At 51.7% G+C, this 26,891-nt stretch overlaps 4 protein-coding genes and 1 non-coding gene across 9 annotated transcripts; 2 read left to right on the top strand and 3 right to left on the bottom strand.

The window, feature by feature from the left end:
• Nucleotides 1–772: 772 nt before the first annotated feature.
• Nucleotides 773–2,508, bottom strand: SPDYC (speedy/RINGO cell cycle regulator family member C). The gene is made up of 6 exons (XM_024573991.2): nt 2,358–2,508; nt 2,053–2,111; nt 1,703–1,788; nt 1,430–1,601; nt 1,007–1,349; nt 773–801 (listed from the first exon to the last, which is right to left on the bottom strand). The coding sequence occupies exons 1-6, from the start codon at nt 2,491–2,493 to the stop codon at nt 773–775; spliced, it is 825 nt and encodes a 274-aa protein (XP_024429759.2). The 5' UTR covers nt 2,494–2,508.
• An 8,461-nt stretch (nt 2,509–10,969) lies between these two features.
• Nucleotides 10,970–11,075, bottom strand: LOC112317467 (U6 spliceosomal RNA). Its single transcript, XR_002976099.1, has one exon. It is a non-coding gene; the product is annotated as a U6 spliceosomal RNA (small nuclear RNA).
• Nucleotides 11,076–12,472: 1,397 nt separating this feature from the next.
• Nucleotides 12,473–19,715, top strand: SYVN1 (synoviolin 1). 5 transcript variants are annotated; one of them, XM_045183167.3, is made up of 16 exons: nt 12,473–12,914; nt 13,618–13,766; nt 13,983–14,075; nt 14,164–14,316; nt 14,431–14,503; nt 14,902–15,005; nt 15,624–15,750; nt 15,844–15,943; nt 16,034–16,099; nt 16,200–16,316; nt 16,411–16,574; nt 16,839–16,967; nt 17,058–17,213; nt 17,298–17,484; nt 18,243–18,394; nt 18,474–19,715. In XM_045183167.3, the coding sequence occupies exons 2-16, from the start codon at nt 13,635–13,637 to the stop codon at nt 18,578–18,580; spliced, it is 1,860 nt and encodes a 619-aa protein (XP_045039102.1). In that variant the 5' UTR covers nt 12,473–12,914; nt 13,618–13,634; the 3' UTR covers nt 18,581–19,715. The 5 variants fall into 5 exon arrangements, with proteins under 5 accessions (XP_045039102.1, XP_045039103.1, XP_024429958.1 ...); XM_045183168.2 differs by having other exon boundaries at nt 12,473–12,815; nt 17,061–17,213; XM_024574190.4 differs by having other exon boundaries at nt 12,473–12,815; nt 14,455–14,503.
• MRPL49 (mitochondrial ribosomal protein L49) lies at nt 19,619–23,832 on the bottom strand. The gene is made up of 4 exons (XM_024574203.3): nt 23,703–23,832; nt 22,553–22,703; nt 21,670–21,794; nt 19,619–21,556 (listed from the first exon to the last, which is right to left on the bottom strand). Exons 1-4 carry the CDS (start codon nt 23,778–23,780, stop codon nt 21,410–21,412), a joined length of 501 nt encoding a protein of 166 aa, XP_024429971.2. The 5' UTR covers nt 23,781–23,832; the 3' UTR covers nt 19,619–21,409.
• Nucleotides 23,833–23,911: 79 nt separating this feature from the next.
• On the top strand, nt 23,912–25,398 carry FAU (FAU ubiquitin like and ribosomal protein S30 fusion). Its single transcript, XM_024574202.3, has 5 exons — nt 23,912–24,032; nt 24,269–24,351; nt 24,441–24,585; nt 25,004–25,059; nt 25,226–25,398. Exons 2-5 carry the CDS (start codon nt 24,277–24,279, stop codon nt 25,349–25,351), a joined length of 402 nt encoding a protein of 133 aa, XP_024429970.1. The 5' UTR covers nt 23,912–24,032; nt 24,269–24,276; the 3' UTR covers nt 25,352–25,398.
• The last annotated feature ends 1,493 nt before the right edge of the window (nt 25,399–26,891 follow it).

Below are 26,891 nucleotides of genomic sequence, written 5' to 3' on the forward strand. Positions count from 1 at the left end.
CTTAATCGTTACTCTAGGCTGTCTAAGAATACCCTTCCTCATAAGCACCCCCACCCGCCACCCCTCCTGGGCAAACCTGACAGTGTGAAAGGACCAGTTCAAATCCCGCCTCCTCTGGAAACCTTCTCTGCCCCTTCATTAACAAACACACTTTTTGGGGAGGGGATGTTCTATAATAATTACATTGTATTTGATTGCAGCCCAGGGCAAAAACCAAGTCATTCCCTATACAGACCTGGCCCTGCAGGCATTTCTAGTGCAGGGCTGTTCTTCACTTGAGCGGTTTTGGTCCAGTCGGCTCCAGGCCCTCCTCTAAGGGTGCACACACCTCATCTCATTCAATCCCGCCTACACTGTGTAGATCCATCACCCATGGGTGGAGTCACAGAGGGAAAATTGAGGATAGGGATGACTGGCCACCACCAGGAAGGAGAAGAGCTACCACAGAACTTGCTGAGTTCATGAGTCTCAACCGCTGACATCTAAACCTGACGCGCCCCCCCACCCCCCCAGCTCCTTCCCTACCCAGACCCTGGGTCAAGGAGCTAGGCCAGGGCCTGAGCACAGCTGGTGTCCTGCGGACACAGGTTTATTGGGGGGGCCAGAATCAGAGTGGGTACAAGTTGCAGATTGGGAGGAGGGGCAGGGGGTTGGGCAGCACTGACAGCCTGAGGCCCACAAGACAGGAGTCCAGGGGCCACAGCCCGTAGAGCATCTGGTCAGCAGTCACGCAGGCGGGCTGCTCTTCACCCTGCGTGTGTCGTGTCCGCGCCTACGGCATTGACGGAGGCTTTGGGAGGACTGGGGGGAGAAGGGCAGAGAGAGGCTCAGAGAGGAAACTTGCCAAGCTCACACAGCCAGGAGGTGGCAGAGCTGGGACATGTGCCCAGACCTGCTGGTCCCCAGGCCAGGTGTCCTGGCGTCCCTTCTTCTCATTCTGTCAGGACCCACACCTGCTTCCCAGGCTCCCAAGCCCATGCCCCTCCATCTCCTGTCCCCAACTCACTGTGGAGGGTGTAGGTGCCTGGCTCCAGATGCAGCTGAGGGGGCAGGACCATGAGGAAGCCCCCACCCCAGGGGTCTTCAGCCACTGAGAGACAAGCGTGGGAAGGAGGGCAGTACCACTCAGGGTTGGGGGAAGGACACTTGGGTAAGACAGGCAAGGGGCGGGGCTGGTGGCAGCAGTGCCTATAGAGACAGGGCACACCACAGAGGGAACAGTAGGGTGGTGAGAGCCCGGGGCCCCGGGGGAGGGGGACCCGGGCCTTTGGGCAGCTCCTCTGAGCCCCACCGTGGTGGGGGCGCCGTTCCCGAGTCCAGGCCCAATGGTACGGCTCCTTGGCCATGACCTGGCAGGCATAGAGTAAACAGTAAATGGGGTGGGAGGGCCAGCCTCTTTTTCCCACCCCAGGACACCATCGGCCCTCACCTCCTCACAGCACTGGCGGCTCACAACAGCCCGGAAGCCCATCCTTGCCCACAGCTTGTCCCTCTGACGCAGGAAGTCTGCCACCTGACTATGCCAGTTTTTGCCCAGGGCCCATAGAAAAATCACACATTTGGCATCCTCCAGGTCCTCCTCCATGTCATTTGCAAGGAACCTGGCCACAGAGGTGGGGGTTGGGCAGAGGCTATTAGCATCTGCCCTGCCCAGTCCTCCAACTCAGAACAAGTGCCTCCACCACCCACCCGGGACACTCACAGTGCCAAGAACAGGTTGCTGCAGGTGTACTCGCTGAGCTTCAGGTTGGCACGCTGGAAGTAGACCAGCACCATGGCCAGGAGGTACTGCAGACACAGAAGGGGGAGAGGTCAGAGTTGGGCACTGGGAGGGACCGGACTGTGCTAGGCCCCTTTGCTCCCAAGGAAGTTCTGGTGGGGGCCTAGGGAAACAGGGGTAAAATGTGAGGAGGGGTCTGCAGAGACAAGGGTTAAAAAGGCAGGTGCTCCCTCCACCAGACAACGGGACCCAATGAATCAGCAGCACAAGAGACCCACAAATTCAACCTTCCTCAAGTGACCCCAACTTCTACCCACACTACGTCCCCTCACCTTATCTGAAATCTGGAAACAGGGATCTCTGGAGAGGAATTCCTGAAGGAAACTGTGCTCTGGAGGTAGAGGGGAGAAATGGGAGGCTGGAGTTACCACCCACCTCCCACAAGACAAGAGTGGCACCCACTGAGCCCACTTTCTGGCACAACCCTCTGCCCCCACACCTGCCAAACCAGGGTCACCTGAGAAGGGAAGGGACAGAGACTTCAGACCCTCGAGTGGGCAGATTGAGATCCCACCTCTCACGTGTTTCAAACTTGGTCCTTACAGCCCCACCCCATGCCAGCCCCAAGGCAACTCACCCAGAAGGTAGAGAAAAGCCCGAAGCTCCTGGTACTGGCGGGAATAGAGAGCCCCACTGCCCCCATCCTGACCACTCCAGCCCCACAGCTTCACCTGGGTGGCAACCACATGGGCAGGGTCTTGGGCTCCGCTCATCTCATAGGGGGTGGGGACGGGTGGGGTGGGGTGGGGGTGGGTGCCCTGTAGAGAGAGGAGCCCCACTTCTCAAAACCTGTCCCCTCACTCCTGACAAGTCCAAGGGGTTGGCGAGGCTGGTCAGAGAGAGGCTCTCCAGAAGGTGGAGGGATGAAGATGGAGACTGGGGGACTCGGACAGAAGGAAACTGGGAGGCCTGGAGGGTGGGGAGGTCAGAAAAGCAGTAGCTCCCACGCCCACCCTGCTCTCCAGCCGGAGCCTGGGAGTAAGAACAGCAGCAGCAAGCACCACTGAAGGTGCCCTAGGTGCCGGGAGCTGTGCCTAGTGCTTTAAGTGAATCATCTTTTTCATCCTGGTTGGGAGGTATAACCCATTTTGCAAACACGGAAACAAGTGAGGAAGACTCATGGCCACCTAAAAGTGGAGCCTGTCTGACCCCTAAAGCCAAAGAGTTTGATTGCTCCTCTTGCCCCGCCCCCACTCTTCACAACTTCCTCACCACGCACCAAGATGGCAGACTTTACAGAACCACCCACTCCTTACTTCACGGAGGGAAACTGAGGCCCAGGAAAAGGGATATTATACAAATCCTTGGGGCCACCTCAAGTATTTCAAGCCTAAAGGACTCGGGAGAAAGTAGGGTCCACCATCCCGTAGTCAACGGGGAAGCCTCCATCTAGGAGCCCACAGGTAGCCCAGCCTCCCTCCCCCATTGCTCCAGAAACCTCACCTGAGCTCAGGGATTACCTACAGCATAACCAGCCGCCTCCAGCCACTGCCTTTATATAGCCTCAGATATGCCACGCCCACAGCACTCCACCAATCAGATCCCGTCCTGTGGGTGGGGCTTCGGCCAATTCCCAACCTAACTCTACCGGAGCAAATCCAGCCTTCACCAGCTGCCCAAGGTAAAATCTCCAAAGCTTCATCACCTACAAAGAGGGGTGAAGGCCAACCAGCTGGACCCCATGGCCTGAAAAGCGGCGTGGACCCTCCCCGCCTCTTTACAAATGCAGAGCCAAGGTGCATCCCCGAAATGAGGCCTGGGCTGTGCCGAGTGACAGACCGGTAAATTAAAATTCCCTAATTGTTCCTTCCTGGGGCAGAGGCGCAGGATGTGTCTATGTTGTTGTCTTCAGATCCAGGAATCCCCAAACCTGGGGGCCAGAGGGGAGATTGTCCTGTCGTGAGAATTTGCAGAGGCCACATCCTCTTCCCAAGACCCTTTGTGGTGGAGAGGGCTTGACTGGTGGCTCCGGGTTGGTGGGGGAGGCCTTTGCCCAAGGCCACCCTGCTGCCCCCGCCCCACCCCACCGTCAGCAGCCCTAAGCCTTTCCCGCTTCCTGCCTTCACTGACTCACTCATTGACTGTCCACGTTTGAGGGATGACCTTTTCCTCATTTGAGGGGAGGGGGTAAAACACATAACATAAAATTTACTACCACAATCATTTTTAAGTTTCATGTGTTCAAGTACATTCATACTGTGAAACCAACAACTACCATTCATCTCCAGAACTCTTCACTTCGCAAAACGGGATTTCTGTACCCATGAAACACTAACTGCTTGTTCTCCTTCCCGCAGCCCCTGGTGCCCCCATTCTGTTTTCTGTCTCCGTTAACTCAGCTGCTTTAGGTACCGCATAGAGGTGGAATCACGCGATAGCTGTCTTTTTATGACTGGCTCGTTTCACTTAGCGTAATGTCCCCAGGTTCATTCATGCTGTAGCATTTCTCAGAACTTCCCCCCTTTTTAAGGCCAAATAATATTGATTCTATGTACATGCCACATTTCAATTAGCCATGTGTCCATCCATGTACACTTAGGGTTGTTTCCACACCTCGGCTGTTGTGAATAACGCTGCTGTGAACATGGGTGTACGAGTATCTCAAGACTCTGCTTTCAATACTTTGGGTTATATACCCAGAAGTGGAACTGCTGGGTCTATTTTCAATTTTTTGAGGAAACGTTAACTTGTTTTCCCCAGCGGTTGCACCGTTTTACATTCCCACAAACTGTGCAGGGTTCTCATTTCTCCACATTCTCGGCCAATGCTTGTTATTTTCTGTTGTGTCAATAGTAACCATGTTAACAAGTGTGAGGCAGTAACAGGTGACTTAAAATATGAACATAATTGCCCTGATCCATGTGGCTCAGTTGGTTGGGCACCATCCTGCACAGCAAAGGCCGCCGGTTCAATTCGGGTCAGGGCACATGCCTGGGTTGTGGGCCAGGTCCCCGGTTGGGAGTGTGTGAGAGGCAACCACATATTCATGTTCCTCTACCTCCCTTTCCCTAAAAGTTAATAAATAAAATTTTTTTTAAAACTTTTTTGGTGTCTAGTTCTATCAGTTTTATTGCATGTGTAGACTTGTATAAGACCCTCTCAATCAGGATTAGAACCCTCACGGTCTATGTTTTTCCTAATTAAGAGTCACACCCTGCTCCTTGCCCCTGCCCCTGGCTACCATTGATCTGTCCTCTATCTCCATAATCCTGTCTCATTGAGAATATTATATAAATGGGCCCTGGCTGGTGTAGCTCAGTGGATTGAGCACGGGCCTGTAAAGCAAAGCATTGCCGGTTTGATTCCCAGTCAGGGCACATGCCTGGGTTGTGGGCCAGTTCCCCATTTGGGGGCACAAGAGAGGCAACCACACATTGATGCTTCTCTCCCTCTCTTTCTTCTTCCCTCCCCCTCTCTATAAAAATAAATAAGTAAATAAGAATATTATATAAATGGGATCATACAGTATGTGACCTTTAGAGACCCTTGTGACTAAATTGGGCCCACCTGAATAATCTAGAATACTCTCCTTCGTGTCAATTTCTTTTTTTTTTTTAATGTATTTTATTTATTTTTAGAGAGAAGAACGGAAGGGAGAAAGAGGGAGAGAAACATCCATGTGTGAGAGAGACATTGATAGGTTGCCTCTTGCAAGCCTGCAACTGGGGCCTGGCCTGCAACCCAGGCATGTGCCCTGACTGGGAATCGAACCAGCAACCTATTGGTTTGCAGGCTGGCATTCAACTCACTGAGCCATACCGGCCAGAGCCATCTCAATTTCCTTATCTGCAAAGTCCCTTTAGCCATGTGAGATAATCTGTTCACAGGTTCCAATAACTGGGATGTGGACATATTTGGGAGATCATTATTCTGCCTACCACATTTATCACTGCATAATTTATGCAGAGCTAACTACTATTTATGAAATGATATATTTAGCACCGAATGTCACTTATAAAAAATATACATTAAACACAAGGATGTAAACAATCTGAGTGTATAAGAATAGAAAAACATCAGGCAAATGCTAAAAGAAAGTTGGGGTAGCTATATTATCATCAGAAAAAAAATTAACTTTAGATTGAACACATTACAAGGAAAGAGTGTGCTTTCATAGTAATTTAAAAAACATACAGCGGCACTGGAGGGGTGTTTCAATTGGTTGGAGCTTCGTCTTGTTCACCAAAAGCTTTGCAGTTTCTTTCCCCAGTCAGGGCACACACCTGGATTATGGGTTTGATCCCTGGTTGGGGTGCATACAGGAGGCAACCAGTTCTTGTTTCTCTCTCTCTCTCTCCCCTTTTCCCTCTCTCTAAAATTAACAACAAAAACATCTGTTTAAAAAAATAAACAAATAAATAAAAATATACAGCAATTTTGCCCCGACCCGTGTGGCTCTGTTTGTTGGGTGTCATCCCACAAATCAGAAGGTTGCCAGTTCGACTCCCAGTCAGGACACATGCCTAGGTTGCAGATTTGGTCCCCAGTTGGGGCACGTGCAAGAGGAAATTATCAATGTTTCTCACATAGATGTTTTTCTCCCTCCCTTCTTCCCTCCCTTTCCCTCTCTATAAAAATAAATAAATAAATAATCTTAAAAAATATACCTAATAAAAATAGGAGGAATAAAATAATATAGAACAGAAATTAGTAAAATAGAAAACATAATGGAAAAATGAAAAAAGTATTCTTTGGTTCTTTGATGACACCAACAAAAATGACAAACCTAGCAATAAGAATTCAGAATAATTTTTTTTAAAGAAGGCAAAAACTAATAACAGGAATGCAGAAGATAAAACTATCCCTGGTAGAAAATAAAAATATGGAAATGTTATGAACAACCTTATGCCAACTTTACATTTTATATATAAAATATGTATTAATTTTATATATTTATATTTAAGTTTGTATGAAAATAGACAAGTCCCTATAGAGAAATAAAACTCAGCAAAATTAAAACAAGTAGAAATAGAAATCCTAGTTAGTCCTAGAATGGTAAACAAATGGAATCAGTACACAAAATCTTATCACAAGGAAAACTCCGGGCCTCTACGTCTCCACCAGTAAGATTATCCAGACACTCAAAGAACAGAAATGCTCTCTGTGTAAGTCCTTCCAACTTCCTCTACACGTGTCATAAAGGTAGCGTGCTTGCCACCACAGACTAATAAGGACGTCACAGGAAGCAAATACGGCAGGCTCATTAACATAGATGTAAATATCCTAAGCAAATTATCAGTAAACTGAACCTAGTAATGTATAAAACAAATAACACACTGGGCCCAAGTTGGATTTATTCTAAAAGTGCAAGGTTAGGAGATGAGAAATTTCATTTGTGCAATTTACTCCTTTAACAGATCAGAGAAGAAAAACTGCAGGGTCTCAGTGAATCCAGAAGGCATGTGTCCAGGCCCAGTGACACAGGCCCCACGAGGTTCGTCACAGCAGGAGGGGCACATGTGTAAGAGCAACAGGGGACACAAATGACTGGGCAGAAAGTTTGAGCAAGTTTTTTCCTTCCTTTTATTTTTTTTTTGTTCTTGTTGAGACAGCTGTTGAGATGGGACCTAGATGTTGGCAGCTTTCTCTGGAGTGCAGTCAGTTTTGCATGGAAAAAGCAAATCCTTTCCATTCTTAACTGAAATATTTTTACAAGCATATATATATATACACACACACTGATAAATATATACGTCTATAAATATATATATTTTATCCTCACCTGAGGACATTTTTTCATTGCTTTTAGAGAGAGAGGAGGGGAGAGAGAGAACCATCTGTGAGAGAGGAAAATTGATCAGCTTCCTTTCTGTAGGTGCCTGGACCAGGGGTCAAACTCGCAACCTGGGCATGTGCCATGGACAGTAATGAGCCCATGACCTTTCAGTCTATGGGATGACTGCTCCTGGCCGTCCTGAGCCATGCTGGCCAGGGCTCTAAGAATATTTATAACAAAATAACCATTTGAGTTTTTGAGAAAAATAAAAGTAATGAGTTTAAAAATATAAAATTGGGGGTGTGGTATCTTGGGGTGGGAGACACAGATGTGATGGGCGGAGGAAATAGGGGAACGGCAATGTTCTAATGTTCTGGTTCTCAAATTGGGGTGTTATTATTCACTCCATTATTTATGTATATTTGACACCAATTATTGTGTATATATCACATATTTTGTAATTTTAAAAAGTGAACTCCACATACTACCTCCAAATGTGCTATCTCTGGGATTCTCCATCTTAAGACAAAAATTTCACCTTCCACACAGGAGCCTGGGGCCACTGGGCTTCTCTCTTTCCCTCTCTCCCACGCTTAACCAGATGCTGAAATCAGGCCTTGCACACCTTCTCCACCCCTGTCCAGCCTGTGCAGACCAGAGCAGGCTCTCTTTACCCCTCCCTGAGCGGCTGCGTCAGCGCCCCGCCCTCCTTTGGTCCCCCACTCCACTGCAGCCAGGGATAATATTCCCCGGTGGATACATTCAACCATCTCCTGCTTAACCGGGGCCGTATCTTTCCACTGACCCTAGAGTAAACCCCTAAGTCATTAAGAGGCTGTTTACATGGCGTGTTGAACTGGCTCCGCCTACCTCTTCTGACTCCTTTTCTGCCGTTCTCAGCCTCACTCCTCAAGCACCAGGCATCCTGGGATTCTCTTTGTTTCCTAAAATACACCCAGATTTTCAGGTCAGAGGGTCTTCCCCCTGACTGATCTTTCCACCCACTCTATCCTCCAATCATCTTACAGTTTCATTTAAAATGTCACTTCCTGCCCTGACTGGTGTGGCTCAGTGGATCAAGCCCTGGCCTGTGAACCAAAGGGTCACCAGTTCAATTCCCAGTCAGGGCACATGCCTGGCTTGCGACCAGGTCCCCAGTAGGATGCACAAGAGGCAACCATACATTGACATTTCTCTCCCTCTCTTTCTCCTTCCCTTCCCCTCTCTCTAAATATATTAAGAAAAATAAAATGTCACTTCCTCATCCATTTATATTCCTCCTTCTGGTATGATCTGCCTCACTTCCTATATCCTCTGACTTCCAGCCTAATGCAGACCCTCCCCGGGGAACTCCAAGGGGATGGCAGAGCCACAAGACAGAAGGAGCCTGGGCTCTCCTCCGGTTGCTTCTCTAGCTCCTCTATCAGAGATATACTGGTTATCTGCTACTGTGGAAAAATCATCCCAGACTTTGTGGTTTAAATTTAAAAAAATTATTATGAGTAGTAAACTTCTTTATCCTCTATGTTGATGAATTTGGCTCAGTTGGGTAACTGTTTGTGACCTTTTATCTTTACAATCTTCTAAACCCACTTATATTTCATCCTCAAGAAAAATATTTCCTGGGAATGCTTATTCTATTTTTATATCTACTTAAATATTTTAAATTACTTTGGTAAGACTTTTAACATATGATAATCAGGTAGGAAGGTATTTTGAAATATAGTTTGTCAATTATTCTCCAATAAAGCTGGAATTAAAAAAAAATAAATATACTGGATCTGGCTCGTGTGGCTCAGTGGATTGAATGCCAGCCTGTGAACCAATGGGTTGCCAGTTTGATTCCCAGTCAGGGCACATGCCTGGGTTGTGGGCTCTGTGCTCTCACCCCGTCAGGGCGCTTGTTGAAAGCAGAAGGCAACCGATGGATGTTTCTATCTCACATCGATGTTTCTCTCCCTCTCTTTCTTCCTCCCTTCCCCACTCTCTAAAATAAAATAAAAACAAAAACATAATAAAATTTTTAAGAGTTCCTTATATATTATAGATACAGGTCCGTTATCAAATATATAATTTGCAAATATTTCCTCCCATTCCATGGGTTGTCTGTTCACTTTCTGGTTGATGCCCTTCAAAGCACAGCATTTGAAAGTTTGGAAGATGTCCAGTTTGTCCAGTTTTTCTTCTGTTGCTATGCTTTAGGTGTCATATCGAAGAAACCATTATCTCACCCAACGTCATGAAGATTTATGCTTCAGATTTCTTCCAGGACTTTTATAACTTTAGGTCTTACATTTAGGTCTTTGATCCATTGTGAGCCAATAGTTGTGTATGGTGTAAGGTAGAGGCCACAGCACCATTTGTTGACAAGTTTATTGTTTCCTCCATCGTTTTGTTGCTTTGTCTTGGCACTCTTGAAACAGTTATTTTTTATTTTTTTATTTTTTAGAGAGGGGGAGGGAGAAAGAAAGGGAGAGAAACATCAATGTGTAGTTGTCTCTTGAGCGCCCCCCACTGGAGACCTGGCCTGCAAACCAGGCATGTGCCCTAGGCTGGGAATTGAACCAGCCACCCCTTGGTTCACAGGCAGGCACTCAGTCCACTAAGCCATACCAGCCAGGGCTCAGAACAGTTTTTTAACTTGTCGATTTTTATGCCTTTTAGTGTTTCCGCTATTTTTTGTGTCACCTCTTCCATATGGGCAAAACATTTCCCTTTGAGGACTTTTTTCATCCCAGGAAACAACAGAAAAAGTCGCTCAGGGCAAGATTGGGTGAATAGGGTGGAGGCGGTATGCGGATATGCCATTTTTGGTCAGAAACTGCTGAAGACTCAGTGCAGTGTGGGCAGGTGTGCTCGTAAATCATCCGTCATGAAATGGGCAAACGCGTTAAAAGTCTTCAAAAAAAATTCACCGAATCCGAATGCAGCCTCTCATAACAATGCTAACTGGTACACTGCTACAGATGGGTTCCTAGAATACTCACCTAGTGGTGGAAGCCTGTACTACAAGGATCCCACTGCCCGAAGATAATTCCAATTTGTTTGGGGTCCCATTTCATATTTCTGGACATAGTTCTACTCCATTGATTTATTTGTCTATCTTGATTAGTGTGGATTTGTAGTACTTTTTGTTTTAAATAAAGATTTTATTAGTATCAGAGAGAGGGGGAGGGAGGGAGAAAGAGAGGGAGAGAAACATCGATGTGAGAGAGAAACATTGATTGGCTGCCTCTGGTACACCCCCCAACTGGGGACGGAAGCCACAACCCAGGCTTGTGCCCTGCCCTGGAATCCAAGTGACCACCTTTTGGTTTGTGGGCCGACACCCAACCAACTGAGCCACACCAGTCAGGGCTGTAGTAAGTTTTAAAATCAGAAAGTATGAGTGCTCCAACTTCATTCTTTTCAAAACTGTTTCCTCTAGTCTGGATCTCATGCATTAAACGTGAATTTTCTTCATTTTATGTTTTTAAAACATGCAATCCTTCATGCATTTGCGTGTCACCCTTGCACAGGGATTGGCTAATCTTCTCTGTATCCTTCCAATGTGAGTTTATGTGCTGCCAAAGCAAGCACTCAAAGTGAGTTTTAGGATCACCTTGTCAGTTTCTGCAGTAAAGGCAGCTGGGATTTTGACAGGGACTGTTGAATTTTTAGATAATTTGGGGGAGTATTGCCCTCAAACAATATTGTCCTCAAATCTATGCTTACGAGTTATCTATTTATTCAGATCTTTAATTTCTTTCAGTGATGTTTTGTAACATTAAGTGTACCAATCTTATACTTCTGTTAACTAAATTTACTCAAAAGCACTTTTTGTGTGCATTGCAAGTAGAATTGGTTTATTGAGTTCATTTTTGGATTGTTCATTACTGGTATATAAAAATACAATTGATTTTTGCATATTAATCTTCTATCCTGCAACCTTGCTGAACTCATTTATAAACTCTAATAGCCGCTAGAAAGGCACAGATAGCTTTACGGGGAGTCAACTCAGTGACAGGTTACAAGCCAAACTGAATAGGACAACTGAGGTCAACAGGTGGTGGCGAAGGTGGCTGAGGCCAATAAAACGGGACCCAATGCCAATCCCAGGACCGGTCTTGATAAATCTCTGGACCTCAATTGTCCCACGTATAAAATGAGGATAGCACCACCTAGCTTATAAACTTAAATGATTGATAGGTAGATCTAAGACAACAAATTTGCAAGGCACAAAGTGGGTGCATTAGTCCATTAACTCCATTCTGCCAAAGAACAGACTGGGTTGGCGGCGACCCAGACACAAACTGAAATATGGGGCAGAACGACAGGAGAGGGAACTGTGCCTATGGCCCAGAACTGATTATACAAGGACAGTAAAGCTACAGGTACCGGGAGGCTTGCGGGAACGCAGCTTTGAAATCAGTCCTTTTGCACAAAACATTCCCACTCCAAGATTAACTGTGTTAGAGATCTGCCTTCTCCTCAGCCCCTAGCACACTTGACTGACCCTCCCCTCTGTAGCGCAGCAAACGTTCCCGAGGCAGTTTTGATCACCCTCCGACTCGCTGACTGTGCCTTCCCCTACTCCCCGCCCACAGGGGTTGGACCTAGTCCTAGGCAACGCTGCCTTCCGCCCCTAGCAACCGCTCACCTGTTTTCTCTTTCTATAGGCCAGTAAATTTCCTTTATTTTTCTTATTGGTCCGCGTAACTCTATCTTGACCAATCAGTAGCAGCCACGGAGACCCAACTCACTCCCATACAATTTGGGGGTAATCGTGGAGGAGACAAGTATTTCCTTCTCTGAATCCAGCTTTCCCAGAAAGCTTCTTATTCGTCAAACTGTTGTAAATCCCCCCAGAATGAGTTTCTAAAACATTAGTCTTAAGCCTGTAATGTCTAGTCGCTGCCTACTTCCCCTCTTCCACGTGGTACGGCCCGCACAAAGCTCCACCTTCCAGCCACTTTGAGAGCCTGAGTCCTCCGCTAAGTATACGCCACTCAGTGACGGAGACGATACCACCTCTGATTGATAAGTAGGGGAACTCTAGCCACCCCCCGGGTTGTCCTGCTCCGCTCCGGCCACATATTGCATCTCTTGTTCGGACCATGGGCACGCTATGGTGGTAGGGCGACTGCTTCCAGCACCACAGAAGGCACGCGATGTGGACAAGAAAGGGAGCACTTGGTACAGTCCACGCCGCGCCCCGCGCTGCCGGAAGTGAGGTGTCTTACCCTCGAAGTTCCGGCTCGCAGGGGGTGGAGGAGTGTTGTTAACCGGGACGCCTCCACATTCGCGGGGATTGAGCGGGCTTGCGGCGTTGGGCTCCTGGTGAGTGGGCCGGGACTGTGGTTGGAGTCGGGACCTGGACCTTCCCCAGGGTTGGCGCGCTCCTCCGCCCGCCACTCACTTTCGGCCTGTCAGCTGGCGGTAGGTAGACCTCAGGCGCCCTCGCGGCCGCTCTCTGAGGCTGGGCCCCGCCTGCGACGCTCGCTGCTCCTGGCGCTTCACAGGTGCGCGACCACGGGGCGATCCCGGTCCCTCCGAGTCCCGCCACTGCGTCCTGTGGGTCGGCCGTTTCTCCGGTGCCCCGAGTTGACACTGCCGCGGGGGGTTGGGGGGAAGCAGGTTTCCAGACTGACGGACCTTGCCCGCTCCCGCGGGGCGCGTGTCGGAGCTGTCCACTCCGGCAGAGCTGTCACCGGCGCTGTCGCCTGCCCGGCTGTGCCCCGTAGCGCTTTGGCTTCTCCCAGTCCAGGCCGCACGTTCCCTCCTCTGGAGTTGTCTTTTGTATCCCACAGCATCATCTTCACTTTTAAGTAGCAGTTCTTCCCCCTCCAATGTTGCTGCCTTTCCTCATTACTCTCTAGGGGCGGCGGCTTGGCAGGGAGGCAGCGAGGAAAGAGCCCTAGATTTGAGACAAAACTGATCTAGGCACCAGTGTGAGCACTTAACCACTTCGAGTCTCAGTTTCCCGTTCGCAATACGGGGGAGTGAGTCTGTGCTGTTCTTGATGCGATTGCGAGGGTGAAACGAGTTTTTATTTATTTATTTACTGACTCTGGGTTTTGGGCACTTGCTAGGTTTGCACCGTATGGGCATCACACAAGTCATTCTTTCCTTTCCCATGCAGGTTTCCAGGCCAGGGCCATGTTCCGCACCGCAGTGATGATGGCGGCCAGCCTGGCGTTGACTGGCGCAGTGGTGGCTCATGCCTACTACCTCAAGCACCAGTTCTACCCCACTGTGGTGTACCTGACTAAGTCCAGCCCCAGCATGGCAGTGAGTTGAAGGCTCAGGGAGGGAGGAACTCCTGGGAGGAAAGGAGGAGATTGCTTGAGAAGGGGTGGGGCTAGAGGTCAAGTAGGAGAGAAGTCGCCTCCAGCTGCTTAACTTTGAGTAAATTGTGATAGGGATGTGGGGAGGTTCCTGAATGCTGAGCCCCACGCAGAGCAAAACGGAAGCTGACCGCAAACCAGAGCCTCTCTTTCCTCTTAGGTCCTGTACATCCAGGCCTTCGTTCTTGTCTTCCTCTTGGGCAAGGTGATGGGCAAGGTGTTCTTTGGACAGCTGAGGGCAGCAGAGATGGAGGTAAGATGTTTGTGGTCTCAAAGTGAGGGCCAGGGAGCTGGGCAAGCACATTGTCCGAGTTCCACATTATTTCTCGCCCAACCCCCAGCACCTTCTAGAACGTTCCTGGTATGCGGTCACTGAGACTTGTCTGGCCTTCACCGTCTTTCGGGACGACTTCAGCCCCCGCTTTGTTGCACTCTTCACTCTCCTTCTCTTCCTCAAGTGTTTTCACTGGCTGGCTGAAGACCGTGTGGACTTTGTGAGTCGGGTCGGGGGTTCTCTGGAGCAGACGGAAGCCAGAGTGGCCAGTGGGCAGGCTTGTGGAGTGAGGGCTGGGTCTGGGATATGGGGTGAGCTCCAGCTTTCCTGACAGGACCCCTCTTCTGCTCTGCCTCAGATGGAACGCAGCCCCAACATCTCCTGGCTCTTTCACTGCCGCATTGTCTGTGAGTGAGACCCCTGTGAGGGGCGAGGCGGGAGAGGAGGCACCGTGGAGGGTTGGGACATAAAACGTCACTGGCTGTGGCACAGGCCGTCACCTCAGCCACAGCTGTACAGGAAAGATAATTTAGGAAATTAATTTGCATCATCTCTGTCCTGTTCCACTCCACAGCTTCTCAACTGCCTGGCCCCTCAGCTCTTTGCCTCCTCACCTGGAGCTTGGGCTGCCCCAGTGCCCCGCTAGGCAGAATTGGAGTTCCCAGGGGGCCGGGTTCAGTGGTGTGCTCACCTGACTGGAGGCCAGGACCTTGGTGGGCTTGAGGGTGGGAGCTATCTTAGAATAGGAAGTGGCTGCCAGGCCCTGGGCTGACCCCTCCAACCCCCATTTCGGGGGTCCCCACAGCCCTTATGTTCCTCCTGGGTATCCTGGACTTCCTCTTCGTCAGCCATGCCTATCACAGCATCCTGACCCGTGGGGCCTCTGTGCAGCTGGTGTTTGGCTTTGAGGTAAAACTGGCTTGGGAGGTTGGGAGGACAAGCCTGAGGTGGCACTGCATGTGCCCTGAATAATGCAAAAATGCTTATCGAGCACCTGCTCTGTGGTTAGCCCCACTTGGGCCACCAAGGAGCGGTCATCGGTCAGTCCCAGCCCTCTGCACCCTCAGCCTGGGAGAGTGGGGAAGGCACAGAGGTGCCTGTGGAGGAGGAGTGCTGACCTGGCGCTCAGGGAGGGCTTCCTGGAGGCTGGTGCCAGAAGGCTACCAGGCTGTTGATGGACAGAAGGAATTAGTGTGGAGGATGTTGGCTGGGGGAGAATGTGCTCCTTGACAGTAGCTCACGTTGTCGAGTGCTTGGTGGGTGCCAGGCCCTGTGCTGAGCGCCTGCCCTGCGTGTCTTTGAATCAGCAAAGCAGTTAATTCTGTCATTTTACAGTCAAGCACAATGTAGTTCAGAGAGGCCCAGCGGGTCGCCACAGGTCGCACCAGCTAGTGAGTGGAGGAGCTCGGCAGGCCCCGGCTATGTCCGTGCCTGTGCTTGTACTCGCACCCTGCTGTGCAGAGGCCTGGGAGCAGCAGCGCTGCTGGAGCAGGGCGCTGCTCACGGCCGCCATCCCCTCCCCCACAGTACGCCATCCTGATGACCATGGTGCTCACCATCTTCATCAAGTACGTGCTGCACTCCGTGGACCTCCAGAGCGAAAACCCCTGGGACAATAAGGCCGTGTACATGCTCTACACAGAACTGTTTACAGGTGAAAGGGGCCTGGGCCTCCCCTGACCCGGGCCAGTGTCCCCGCTCTGCCCCACAGGCCCGTGACCAGCCGCTCTCTGTACCCCGCCCCCAGGCTTCATCAAGGTGCTGCTCTACATGGCCTTTATGACCATCATGATCAAGGTGCACACCTTCCCCCTGTTCGCCATCCGGCCCATGTACCTGGCCATGAGGTGAGCCCGGCTGAGCCACGCCCACCGCTCCCCTGCCCGTCCCGCCCCTCCCGCTCCCACTCCCAACCAGCACCGAAACTGTCCTTTCAGGCAGTTCAAGAAAGCTGTGACAGATGCCATCATGTCCCGCCGCGCTATCCGCAACATGAACACGCTGTAAGTGGCCTGCCCCGGGTGCTCTCCTAGGCTCTGCCCCAGCTGTGGTCCTGCGTCCTCCAGCTCCGGTCTTGACATGACCTTGGCCTGTCCTAATCAGGTACCCAGATGCCACCCCAGAGGAGCTCCAGGCAATGGACAATGTCTGCATCATCTGTCGAGAAGAGATGGTGACTGGAGCCAAGAGACTGCCCTGTAACCACATTTTCCATACCAGGTAGGGGGGCCCCGGGGAGCCTGCACGTTGGGGATGGGCTCACAGAGGCTGGCCCCGAGGGGCATGCTGACCACCACCTGGTCTTGACTCCCAGCTGCCTGCGCTCCTGGTTCCAGCGGCAGCAGACCTGCCCCACCTGCCGAATGGATGTCCTTCGTGCGTCACTGCCAACCCAGTCACCGCCACCCCCTGAACCTGCGGATCAGGGGCCACCACCTGCCGCCCACCCCCCACCACTCCTGCCCCAGCCTCCCAACTGTGAGTGACCCCCCCATTTGGCCAACTATCATACTGTCAAGTACTTGCCCTGGGCTAGGAATGGGAAATACTGAGGGGAATCAGAGTCCCTGCCCAATAGGAGCACAGTTTGCGGCGGGGGGTCATGGGAAGAGAGATGATTGCAGTCGTGGTCAGTTGTGAGCCCAGAGAGGACCTGTGGGAGCAGAGGATGTAGATCCCAACACCCAGCCCCTCGCCTGTGATTTGGACCTTTTCTCATGACCCCCCGTCCTCTCTCTGCAGTCCCCCAGGGCCTCCTGCCTCCTTTTCCTCCAGGCATGTTCCCACTGTGGCCCCCCATGGGCCCCTTTCCACCAGTCCCACCACCCCCCAGCTCAGGAGAGGCTGCAGCCCCTCCATCCACCAGCGCAGGTGAGCCTCGGGCACTGCAACGACCAGGGGGTGGGAGGAGTGGAAGCGGAGGCCCTCAATGCTCACCGACTTCCTGTTCTTGCTCTTCAGCAGCCCTTTCTCGGCCCAGTGGAGCAGCTGCCACCACAGCTGCTTCTGCCGCCTCTGCCCAGGCACCTGGCTCTGCCCCCACCTCTGAGGCCGCCCCTGCCCCGGGCTTCCCCTTCCCTCCTCCCTGGATGGGCATGCCACTGCCACCACCCTTTGGTAAGTAGGGCCACTCAGGATTGTTCTTGGGGCTGAGGGGTGTATTGCCCAGGTAACCCATGCTGAGTCTCCACCTCTCTCCAGCCTTCCCACCAATGCCTGTGCCCCCTGCTGGCTTTGCTGGGCTGACCCCGGAGGAGCTGCGGGCTCTGGAAGGCCATGAGCGGCAGCACCTGGAGGCTCGGCTGCAGAGCCTGCGCAACATCCACACGCTGCTGGACGCTGCCATGCTGCAGATCAATCAATACCTCACTGTGCTCGCCTCCTTGGGGTATGTCTGCCCGGGGCACCGGGGTGGGCAGCAGGGGCGTGCAGCTGCCAGGAGGCGGCTCCCGGCAGTGGTTCTCGGCCTTTTTCTCTTCTGCTACCTCATACCTGCTGATGCAAGGCACCTCTCTGAAGGCACATCCTGGGTCTGAGGGCTCTTGGTGCCTCTGATCCTCCCTTTGCAGGAGGCCTGTCTGGATGAGGAGTGAGGATTACTAGAGAGCTGACTGAGTCTTGTCACTTCACGTTTTTGTAAAGTCAGCTTACTCACAATTCTGTGTTTCAGTTCATTGTGTGCACCGTCCTGACACGGTGGCACTGTGACTGGGAACGAGTGACCCCGATCTGAGACAGCAAGGAAAGTTAGTTACTTGGAGCCAGCCTGGCCCAAGTTCAGGTCCTGGTCCATCACTCACATGCTTCGTGATCATCATGACCTTACTCGAATAGAAAGGGTTCTCTTTCCTGTTCACAGGTCACGTGCACACAGTGCCTGGCAGCCAGTGATGACAGCACAGGCGTGAATGGGGGCTGGAGGCTCTGCAGTGAACAGGCCTGCGTCCCTGCCTACAAGTGGTTTACAGTCAGCCGGGGCGTAGTCACAGGAAGGCCTGTGTGCGCTGACTCTGTCTGGTGGTCCCTAGGCTGCAGAGGTGCATCGGTGCTGGATCTGTTTTGCAAGGCTAACTGAGAACAGGAGAATCTGCCTGGTCACGCCAGGATGTCAAAGCTGTGCCCACCTCTTGTCCCTTCTCTCCTTAGGCCTCCCCGGCCTGCCACCTCAGTCAGCCCCACTGAGGAGGCTGCCCCTACAGTTGTTGCTGCTGCCTCCTCTACCAGCACCCCCAGCTCTGAGGCCACCGCCCCATCCCCGGGAGCTTCCCCACCAGCTCCTGAATTTGAAAAGCCTCCAGGTAGTTGTGGTCAGCCTCCGGTTTGGGGGTGGGGATGGGCAGGGGACTTGTGTTCCACTTGTGACCTCTCTGTCCCCAGCTCCCGAGTCGGTGGGCACCGAGGAGCTGCCTGAGGATGGGGAGCCTGATGCAGCAGAGCTCCGCCGCCGCCGTCTACAAAAGTTGGAGTCGCCTATTGCCCACTGACACTGCCCCAGTCCTGGCCCCTGCTCCCACTCTCAGCAGCCCTTGCTGGAACATGTCCTGCCACCAAGTGCCAGCTCCCTCTCTGTCTGTACCAGGGAGTAGAACCCCCCAGTTCTGAGACGGAGCAGGTGGCATCCCCTAGACCCCAAGTGGACAGAGGGCCTAAGGCCCCAGCTAACTCCAGCCCTTCTAGTTCTGGGCAGCCATGGGGACTGTGGGTTGGTTCCACTCTTCTTCCCCAGCCCTGCGGCCCGTGCTCTGCTGGGGCCGTGAAGGCAGAACAGCACAGCCTCTGAAAGCTCGCTGTACCCCCACCCCTTTCTGGGGGGGAGGCAGCCCCTCCGAGCCCTGTTTGTGAGTCTGGAGCCGTGCTGCAGGGGCCGAACAGTATTAGCTCCCGTTCCCAAGTGTGGACTCCAGGGGCCGGGGGCAGGCTGGGAATGTACTCCCTGGCTCCCCAACTGAGACTGGTACCAATGTTCCTTTCTTACCCTAAACTCCCTGGAAGCCCTTTTGTGGTAGTGGCTGTGTCCCTTACGCTGCGTGACATTTCCATGTCTTACTGTCAACCACACAACTCAGGGAAAGGAGTGCCTGGGGGCAGAGAAGCAAGAGGGCAGCACTGAGGGACACTGCCCTGCGCCCCCCCTCAAGGCCCCTCTCTCCCTGTAGCTTGTCTGAGATGAGGCTGCCCCTGGTTGAGCAGGCAGCAGCCACTGCCCAGCCTCCCTCCAGGCTGAGGACTCATGTGTCTGCTCTGGAGCCACTGCAAACCCCAGAACATACAGAGGGCACTTCTCAACGTACAGAACTTATTTTGAGTTTAGAAGAATTGGAATAACTTCCTTGCTATTTCCTTCAGCTTAAATCTTGTCTTTGAATTTGAATGCTTGACCCCCCAGAAACAGAAACAGGAATACCAGGCTCCTGGTCTTTCCAGTTTAGAAAAGGCTCTGGGCCAGGTAGCGCTCCACAGGAGCCAAGGCCTGCCTGGCCCTGTCTTTTTCCCCTTGGTTTTGTGTTACGTGAGTTGCAGGAGAGTTTCAGATGATTATTTAATTTGTAAATATTGTACAAATTTTAATAGCTTGAATTGTATATACAGCCAAATAAAAACTCGCATTAACAATTGGTAGAGCTGGTGTCAGGGTCAGTGAGCCGGGCTCCTCCTCACTCAGGCTATAGACTCCTGGCCTGGACTCTAGGAGGGAGGGTTTATTTACACAAGCCAGTCCTGTCCTTGGGCACATTGTAGTCACACTATTAGAAAAATATACCCATGCTGTCTACGGCCATACCACCCTGAATGCGCCTGATCTCGTCTGAAAGATACACCTGTACTACACATAAAGAGACTGAGCCACAAAAAGGTTAAGAGACCAAGTAGGGGAACCAGGCTCTGAACCCTGTCTTAGCCAGTCTGATGCTGGGGTAGGGGTGGCAACTCAGGGATTTGGCCCTTGTGGCAGGCCAAGGGTGAAGTTTACTGGCTGGGGGTGGGTTGGGATGGGATAGCAGGGACAAAAGGCCAGCATCTTCCTGCCTGCAGTCCCCCTATTCACGGTAGATACCCGGTCAGCCAACTGGGAAGCAGGCCCTGTGCTGGGCTGTTCGGAGCTCCCAAGCACCCCCTTGTGGGCAGACCAACTACAGCTTATCACTCAGATTCCTCCAGCTGGAAACCCAATCAGGTTCAACTCTGGTCTGAAATGGAGCAGAAGTGAGTGGGCCTTCTACCTCACTGTGAGTAGAAAGAATGAGCCCTGGGGCTGACAGGGGCATGCTGTGCCCTTGTGCCCAGCACTGCACTTGGAACTGAAGACTCCTAGACCCATGTCATTCACCTGTATTCTCCGTCACCTCCAACAAGGCCAGTCTGGCCTAGAGCAAGGGCTTGAGAACGTTTGCAGCAGGGAGTCCTGAAGGCCCAGGAAGGCAGATGCCCAATGGGTCTGTCCTGTGCTGCCGTTCCCTGAACTTGGTTGGGCTACTGCTTTCACCAGATGGGCAGTCAACAACCTCCAGAATTTGAATAGCTGAGCCCAAGGAGCCCCAATGAAAAAAAAGCAGCTGGCGTGCCTCCGTTGGTTGGAGGATGGTACAATAAACTGAAAGGCTGTGGGTTCAATTCTGGGTCAGGGCACATGCCTAGGTTAGGCTGTGGGTTCAGCCCCCCGCTGGAACACATGCAAGACGAACCCAACTGATGTTCCTCTCCCTCTCTCTCCCTTCCTCTCTCTGAAAATAAGCATGTCCTCAGGTGAGGATTTAAAAAAAAAAAAAAGCAGGAACAGACCAAAATCAGGGGTGGTAGTGGTGGGGGAGCGCAACTAATGCCCCCCACTATCTTGGCTGTTTCTGGTGCACAGGTGGCAAGCACAAGGCCCAAATATGGTCCTCCACCTTCTTTTATCTGGCCTGGCACCTTGTTTCTACCCAGCAGCAGCACTGAGCTCTTGCTTAACGGTTAGGGAGTAGTTACATTTATACAGTCCTGAATTTACATTCGGCCCTTTGGAGGCAACCTCGAGGCTGATGTGGCCCCCAGTGACAATGACTTTGACACCCCTGCTCTAGTGGCTCTCCAGTGTTAGGCTCCCCCTCCCCCAGTGCCGGCACCTGTGCAGATGGTCCTGTTTCCCCCTTTATGCAGGCAAGCTCCCTAGCCTTGAGAGCTTGGGAGCTTAACCCTCACTCTACCCTGCCCCAGCCCTTGGCCGGGGTCTCTGAACCCCCACCCTAGTTGCTCCAGCACCCACCTCTCTCCTCCTGAGACCCCCTGGACCCTAGTCTGTGGGAGATGCTGTCACGGAGGATGCTCAGCTAGGTCTAGAAGCCCTTCTCCAGGAGCCAGGCTTTTAGTTGCTGGTCAAAGTAGCCCTTGACCCGCAGAGTGCCTGTCACCTCATTGACCTGGGTGATAGGCGTCTTCCCCAGCAGTGGGCTCAGAAAATCTTCCACATCCTTCTGCAGGGCCTGGGGGAAGATAACAAATCAAGCCCGGTCAGAAAACTGTCCCCTGTAGAGGACTCCCATCCCTTCAGCCCTGGAAGGGTCACAGTCACACCGTGACCGGTCCACACACTTACCCAAATATCTCCCTCCACCTTCCGGATCAGAGTCATCTGGCGGTTGCCATGTGTGATGTCCTTATAGACAGGGATGTTGTACATCCGAGAGCGCCGCACAAAGTAGGGCAGACTGGGTGCAGGGTCTGGGGCAGGGAGGACAGTGATAAGCTACATCTTCCCAGGCTTTATCCCACCGCAGCAGAGGGTAGGTGCACCAACAGTGAAGCCTGGTCCAGACGTCAGGTCAGGAGACCTGCTCCTTCCCTACGTTTAGAGCCAGGACACTGGTACCCCAAGACCCAGCACAGGCCCAGGCACCAGAAGATGCTCAAGAAGAAATGAAGTCAGGGCCCTGCCTCCCTGGGTCCCCCTATGGGGCCAATCCTTGCCCTTCTCCTCTGGGTCAGGGAGACTAAAGTGAACCTCTGGCACAAGGGGTTGAGGATTTACGAGCACTGAACACCTACACACACCAGACTCCATGCTAAGAGCTTCATGTGCCAAGCAGATTATCTCCATGTTGCTGAAATTGACACAACATCACCCTGGCAGAGAAGAGCAGAACCAACTTTAGACCCAGAACTGCCCAGCTCCCAACCTGTATTTTCAATCATGATACACGGCCTTTGGTGTGTTGGAGTGGGGGCGGGCGTAGTCCAAGCTCTTGGGTCTTCCCTCTATGCTTTACTTTTCCTGCATCCCAATAGTGTGGATGCATGTTCAGCTGTAACACAAGGCTCCAGTCCTGGGCCCTTCCTTGAACATGAGACAGAAGCTAGCCTTGAGGAATTTCGACACGAACCCGGAACCCCCTGAGTTCTGAATCTCAGCTGGGGCAGACTGACCACTACGGAGGGGTACTTCCCTGCAGCCTTCAAGCCATCCCCATTATCCAGCTCACCTCTGGGGGGCTGCCAGCCACTAGAAGTAGGGTAATGTTCATGCTTTGGGGGCTTTGGGATGCTGGTGGGGGGTAACAGGCGCTCCACAAACTGGTACTCATCCACAGACTCCACGAAGCTGGGGTAATTGGGAGGTCCCTTGGTCTGGCTCTGAGGCAAAAACAAAAAGCAACCATCTCTCCATCAGCCCATTCACCACCCAGCCAACACAGGATAGACAGAACTTCAGTAATCAGAGAAAGGAAACATTACAGGCCAAGAGAATGGCATACATAAATGGCTGGAGACTGAAAAGCACCAGACTTCAGTTTATCATGGTGCAGGTGGGACTGGAAAGGAAGTTCAAACAATCTAAAGAGCCTGCCTCTCCTGCCTCTCTTGGGACTCAAATGACAAGTGTGTGTATACTTCTGAAAAGCCAATTAACTGGAACTCTGACCAATGTGGCGTATTTGAGGATTGAAGTTTCACCTAAAATGTTCCTGTTCCGGGTTGGGCACTTTCAGCAATCGCGATAGCTTTCCTCTCACCCTCACCTGACACGATTCTCTCTTACCTGGAAGGTTTCAGCCTCATTTGGACGACACCACCAAGCACTCACTTAATTCTTACATGGCGACAAGTTATGTATTTTATTACACACTTTTTGAATCCAAGGAAGACTTAAGACATTAAGCACTCCACCTAAGATCGTACTCTGGAGGCTGTCTTCCCATCCTCCAGCCTTAAGATCCTTCTTGGACACTTCTCCCTACAAATACCCCGGAGTCCGGATCGGCCCCGGGGTTACAAAGTGTGCAGGGAAGCAGGGTAAAGCAAAGGCCCTATTTTTGAGTTCTAGGCTCCCAGAAGTGGTACGGACCGGTTTCCCTTCAAAACAGTAGACAGCGAGGGTCGATGTGCAGCCCCTCCCAGTTTTGACTAACCAGAGTTGTCTTCCAGTCAGGTTCCAAGACCCCACACGCCGAAGCCCACAGCAGGCCGTGTCACCTTCCTTCTCAATCTAGTATCTCAGCTACAGAAAAAGTCTCCCTGGTCAGATGGGGAAACTAAGGCCCCAAGTAGGAAAGCGACTTGCAAAGTTCCAAGGGCTAGCAGTGAGCCTCACACCCAGCCCTCTGCTTCCAGCTCCAATCTCCGTGCTCTCACCTGCAGCCGTATCCCGCAGCCCGGCTGGACACCGACTCTCCAGCCCCGCAGCGAAGCCCGGAACATGGCCGCCGCCATCTTGAACTCCCCCTCTGCGCGCGCAACCAGCCCGGTCCCGCCCCTGCTAGAACACGCCTCTCGGGACGGAAAGGACGCCTCTGGAGCGTAAAGGGGCGGAGCTAGGACGGCCGTGGGCGGTACAAATACCAGGGGCCGCCCTCGGCGCTCAGCAGTGACGTGAGACGCAGCAAGCGGCTAGTACGTGTTCGCTCTTGTTCCTTCCTCTTTCTAGACTCCATCTTCGCGGTAGCGGCAGTGGCCGCAGTTCAGGTGAGTTTGGTGGCACGGTTGAATCTGGAGGGCTTCATAGCGAGGTCAGAGGGCGTGGGGAAAATAATGGAAGAGGAGCTGCTGTGTGGGCCGAATTTTTTTCCCCATTCGACCCCCCTGGTGGGTAGGGCCGGTCTTATCCACGTGAGATTCTCGATCGCCCCCGGCCTGCCACCGGTTTCCGAGCTCCCTTTCTTCTAGGATATTTCTTGTCTTACAAGCATTTCTTTCCTCAGTCGCCGACATGCAGCTTTTTGTGCGCGCCCAGGAGCTACACACCCTCGAGGTGACCGGCCAGGAGACTGTCGCCCAGATCAAGGTAAGCCTGCGTGGCGCTCCCCGGGCACGCTTCTATTCTTTCACCTCGCTCCCTGAGGGAACGCTGATCAACCTCATTTTTGTCGGTAGGCTCATGTAGCCTCGCTGGAGGGCATCGCTCCAGAAGATCAAGTGGTGCTGCTGGCAGGCACTCCTCTAGAGGATGAGGCTACCCTGGGCCAGTGTGGGGTCGAGTCTCTGACCACTCTGGAAGTAGCCGGCCGCATGCTGGGAGGTGAGTCGGAGGGGACTGCCCTTTGAACTGCTTGTCAATAATGAGTCTGGAAATCAGTGTTCTCAATTCAGGGTACTTTCTTCCTGTTTATCTCAGAATTAACTCTTGAGAGGTCTGTAAGACTGAGCCAGAGTACAGTTCTATTTCACTCACTCACTGGATCCTTGTCCATTTCCCAGTTTCCTCACTAAAATCAGGTTAGACCAGATCCCCAGGTGCTCTCCAGTTTTTGTGTATAAACCCGCCGTGAAACCCAGAACATACCAGATTAACATTCTTGGTCAGATGGGAAATCTCTGCAACTTTGTTATTCCCTGTTGGGCCCAGCTTTAAAGACTTGAGTTGAGGGAGAATGAGTTCTGCTGGCTGGGGCCTTCTTGCTCTCCTAACTGCTTGCTGTTCTCTTCGTCCACCACAGGTAAAGTCCATGGCTCCCTGGCCCGTGCTGGGAAAGTAAGAGGTCAGACCCCTAAGGTAAGTGAGAGTAGGAGTAGTATCCTTTGGGCTTCGTTTTTTTTGTATCACAGATAAGCTGAGACCCTTGGCTCTTGAGCTGTCTGTCTTCTCTCGCCCTGGAGATGAGCTTGAGGGAAGGCATGGAAGAGCCAGGCAGGGTCTGATCAGCCTTCCCTTTTTCCAGGTGGCCAAACAAGAGAAGAAGAAGAAGAAGACTGGTCGGGCCAAGCGGCGGATGCAGTACAACCGGCGTTTTGTCAATGTCGTGCCCACCTTTGGCAAGAAGAAGGGCCCCAATGCCAACTCTTAAGCCCTTTGTCATCCTGGCTTTCCCCAATAAAGCCACTTTGCCCAGTCCTCTTGTTTCATCTTCGTTTGCCGGACCTTAGGGGGAGAGATGGCTTCTAGGGCTGGTGGTGTGTCCACTGTGATAGTGAGGTCTCATTTGGGTTTCTTGGCAGTGTCAAGTGAGGACGGCAGAGGCCCTTGGCTGGTAGCAGGGGCGGGGGCGTGTTTGAAGTGGTAAACTCTAAGAAAAGGGTTCCTGTGAAAACCAGTAACAACATGTGCCGTTCTCTCAAATGTAGAGGTGGGGAAATTTCTGCTATGATAACTTGGTAATTCCCTCAAATCTTTGTGTTCTTTTTGTTTTACTTTTTTTTTTTCCTTAAGATTTAATTTATTTTTAGAGAGAGGGGGAGGGAGGGAGAAAGAGAAGGAGAGAAACACCAATAGGTGGTTGCCTCTCACACCCCCCCCACTGGGGACCTGGCTGGCAACTCAGGCATGTACCCTAAGTGGGAATCGAACCAGCAACCCTTTGGTTCACAGGCTGGCACTCAATCCACTGGGCCACACCAGCCAGGGCTATTTACTTATTCTGTTGTTCTTAAACAGAAGGTAGGACTCATTATGGTGGGAGCTATAGGAGGGAGGCATTCTGGTGGAAGAAATGTCGGGATGCTGGTATGTCTTTTCCCTGAACCTGGGACCAGCTGTGGCCTTCGTGCGGAGTCCAGGGCGGGAACTTGGTCTGCCCCAGCTCCCGAACATGTTGTCTGATTCCACTTGCACTGTATTGACCTTGTTTGCACTTCTGATTACTTGGTGGGTCTTGTCAACCTAATCACAGCTGAGGTTAGTCAGTTGATTGTTTCACTGTGCCCAGAAAGTTGAGTTTTCTGGGACTGATTGAAGGGTTCTGTTAGTAACTAGTGCAAACCCACACATTCATTTGGCTGATGCTTTTGAACCTGGTGTTTTCTGGAGAAAGACCTTGGGCTCTAGACTCGGACTACCTTGAGTTTGGATCGTTGATCCCTTTATATCTATTTAATCTCTGCCATTGTCTCTTGAGAGTTGCTGTTAGGATTAAATAAAGGATGCGAAGTGCTTAGCGTAGTAAGTATGAATATATTGGCTGTTTATGTCTCTGGTTAGAAAGACTTGACCTCCTTTCTAGGAATTTATACTTCAAGATTCACGTGAGGAAACCAGAAGTGTTCATAGCATCAAAGAAAGTCAGTAGGGTGCTGTAATGAAGGGGGTTTGGGTACAGACATGTCCTGAGAAAGGTCTCTGAAGACAGGATGTGAAACCTGAAACAAGGAGCCAATCAGGTGGTTGGATGGTAAGTTCCAGCTGATAGAGCTGCAGTCACACATGGGAAGGAATTTGGGTCTGAATGCAGTGGAGAATCACCAAGGGCAGGGAAAGGTTTAGTGATAACATTTTCTCTGGCTGATTTTTCTAGAGGGCTGGCAAACAAATTAAGGTCGAGTCATCCGGTTGAGGGGCAAGGAGCTTAGACCACCAGTGGTGGTGGGGATGTAAAACGAACATACTTGACT

The sequence above is a fragment of the Desmodus rotundus genome, chromosome 5, assembly GCF_022682495.2.
Source record: "Desmodus rotundus isolate HL8 chromosome 5, HLdesRot8A.1, whole genome shotgun sequence".
Classification (NCBI taxonomy): domain Eukaryota; kingdom Metazoa; phylum Chordata; class Mammalia; order Chiroptera; family Phyllostomidae; genus Desmodus; species Desmodus rotundus.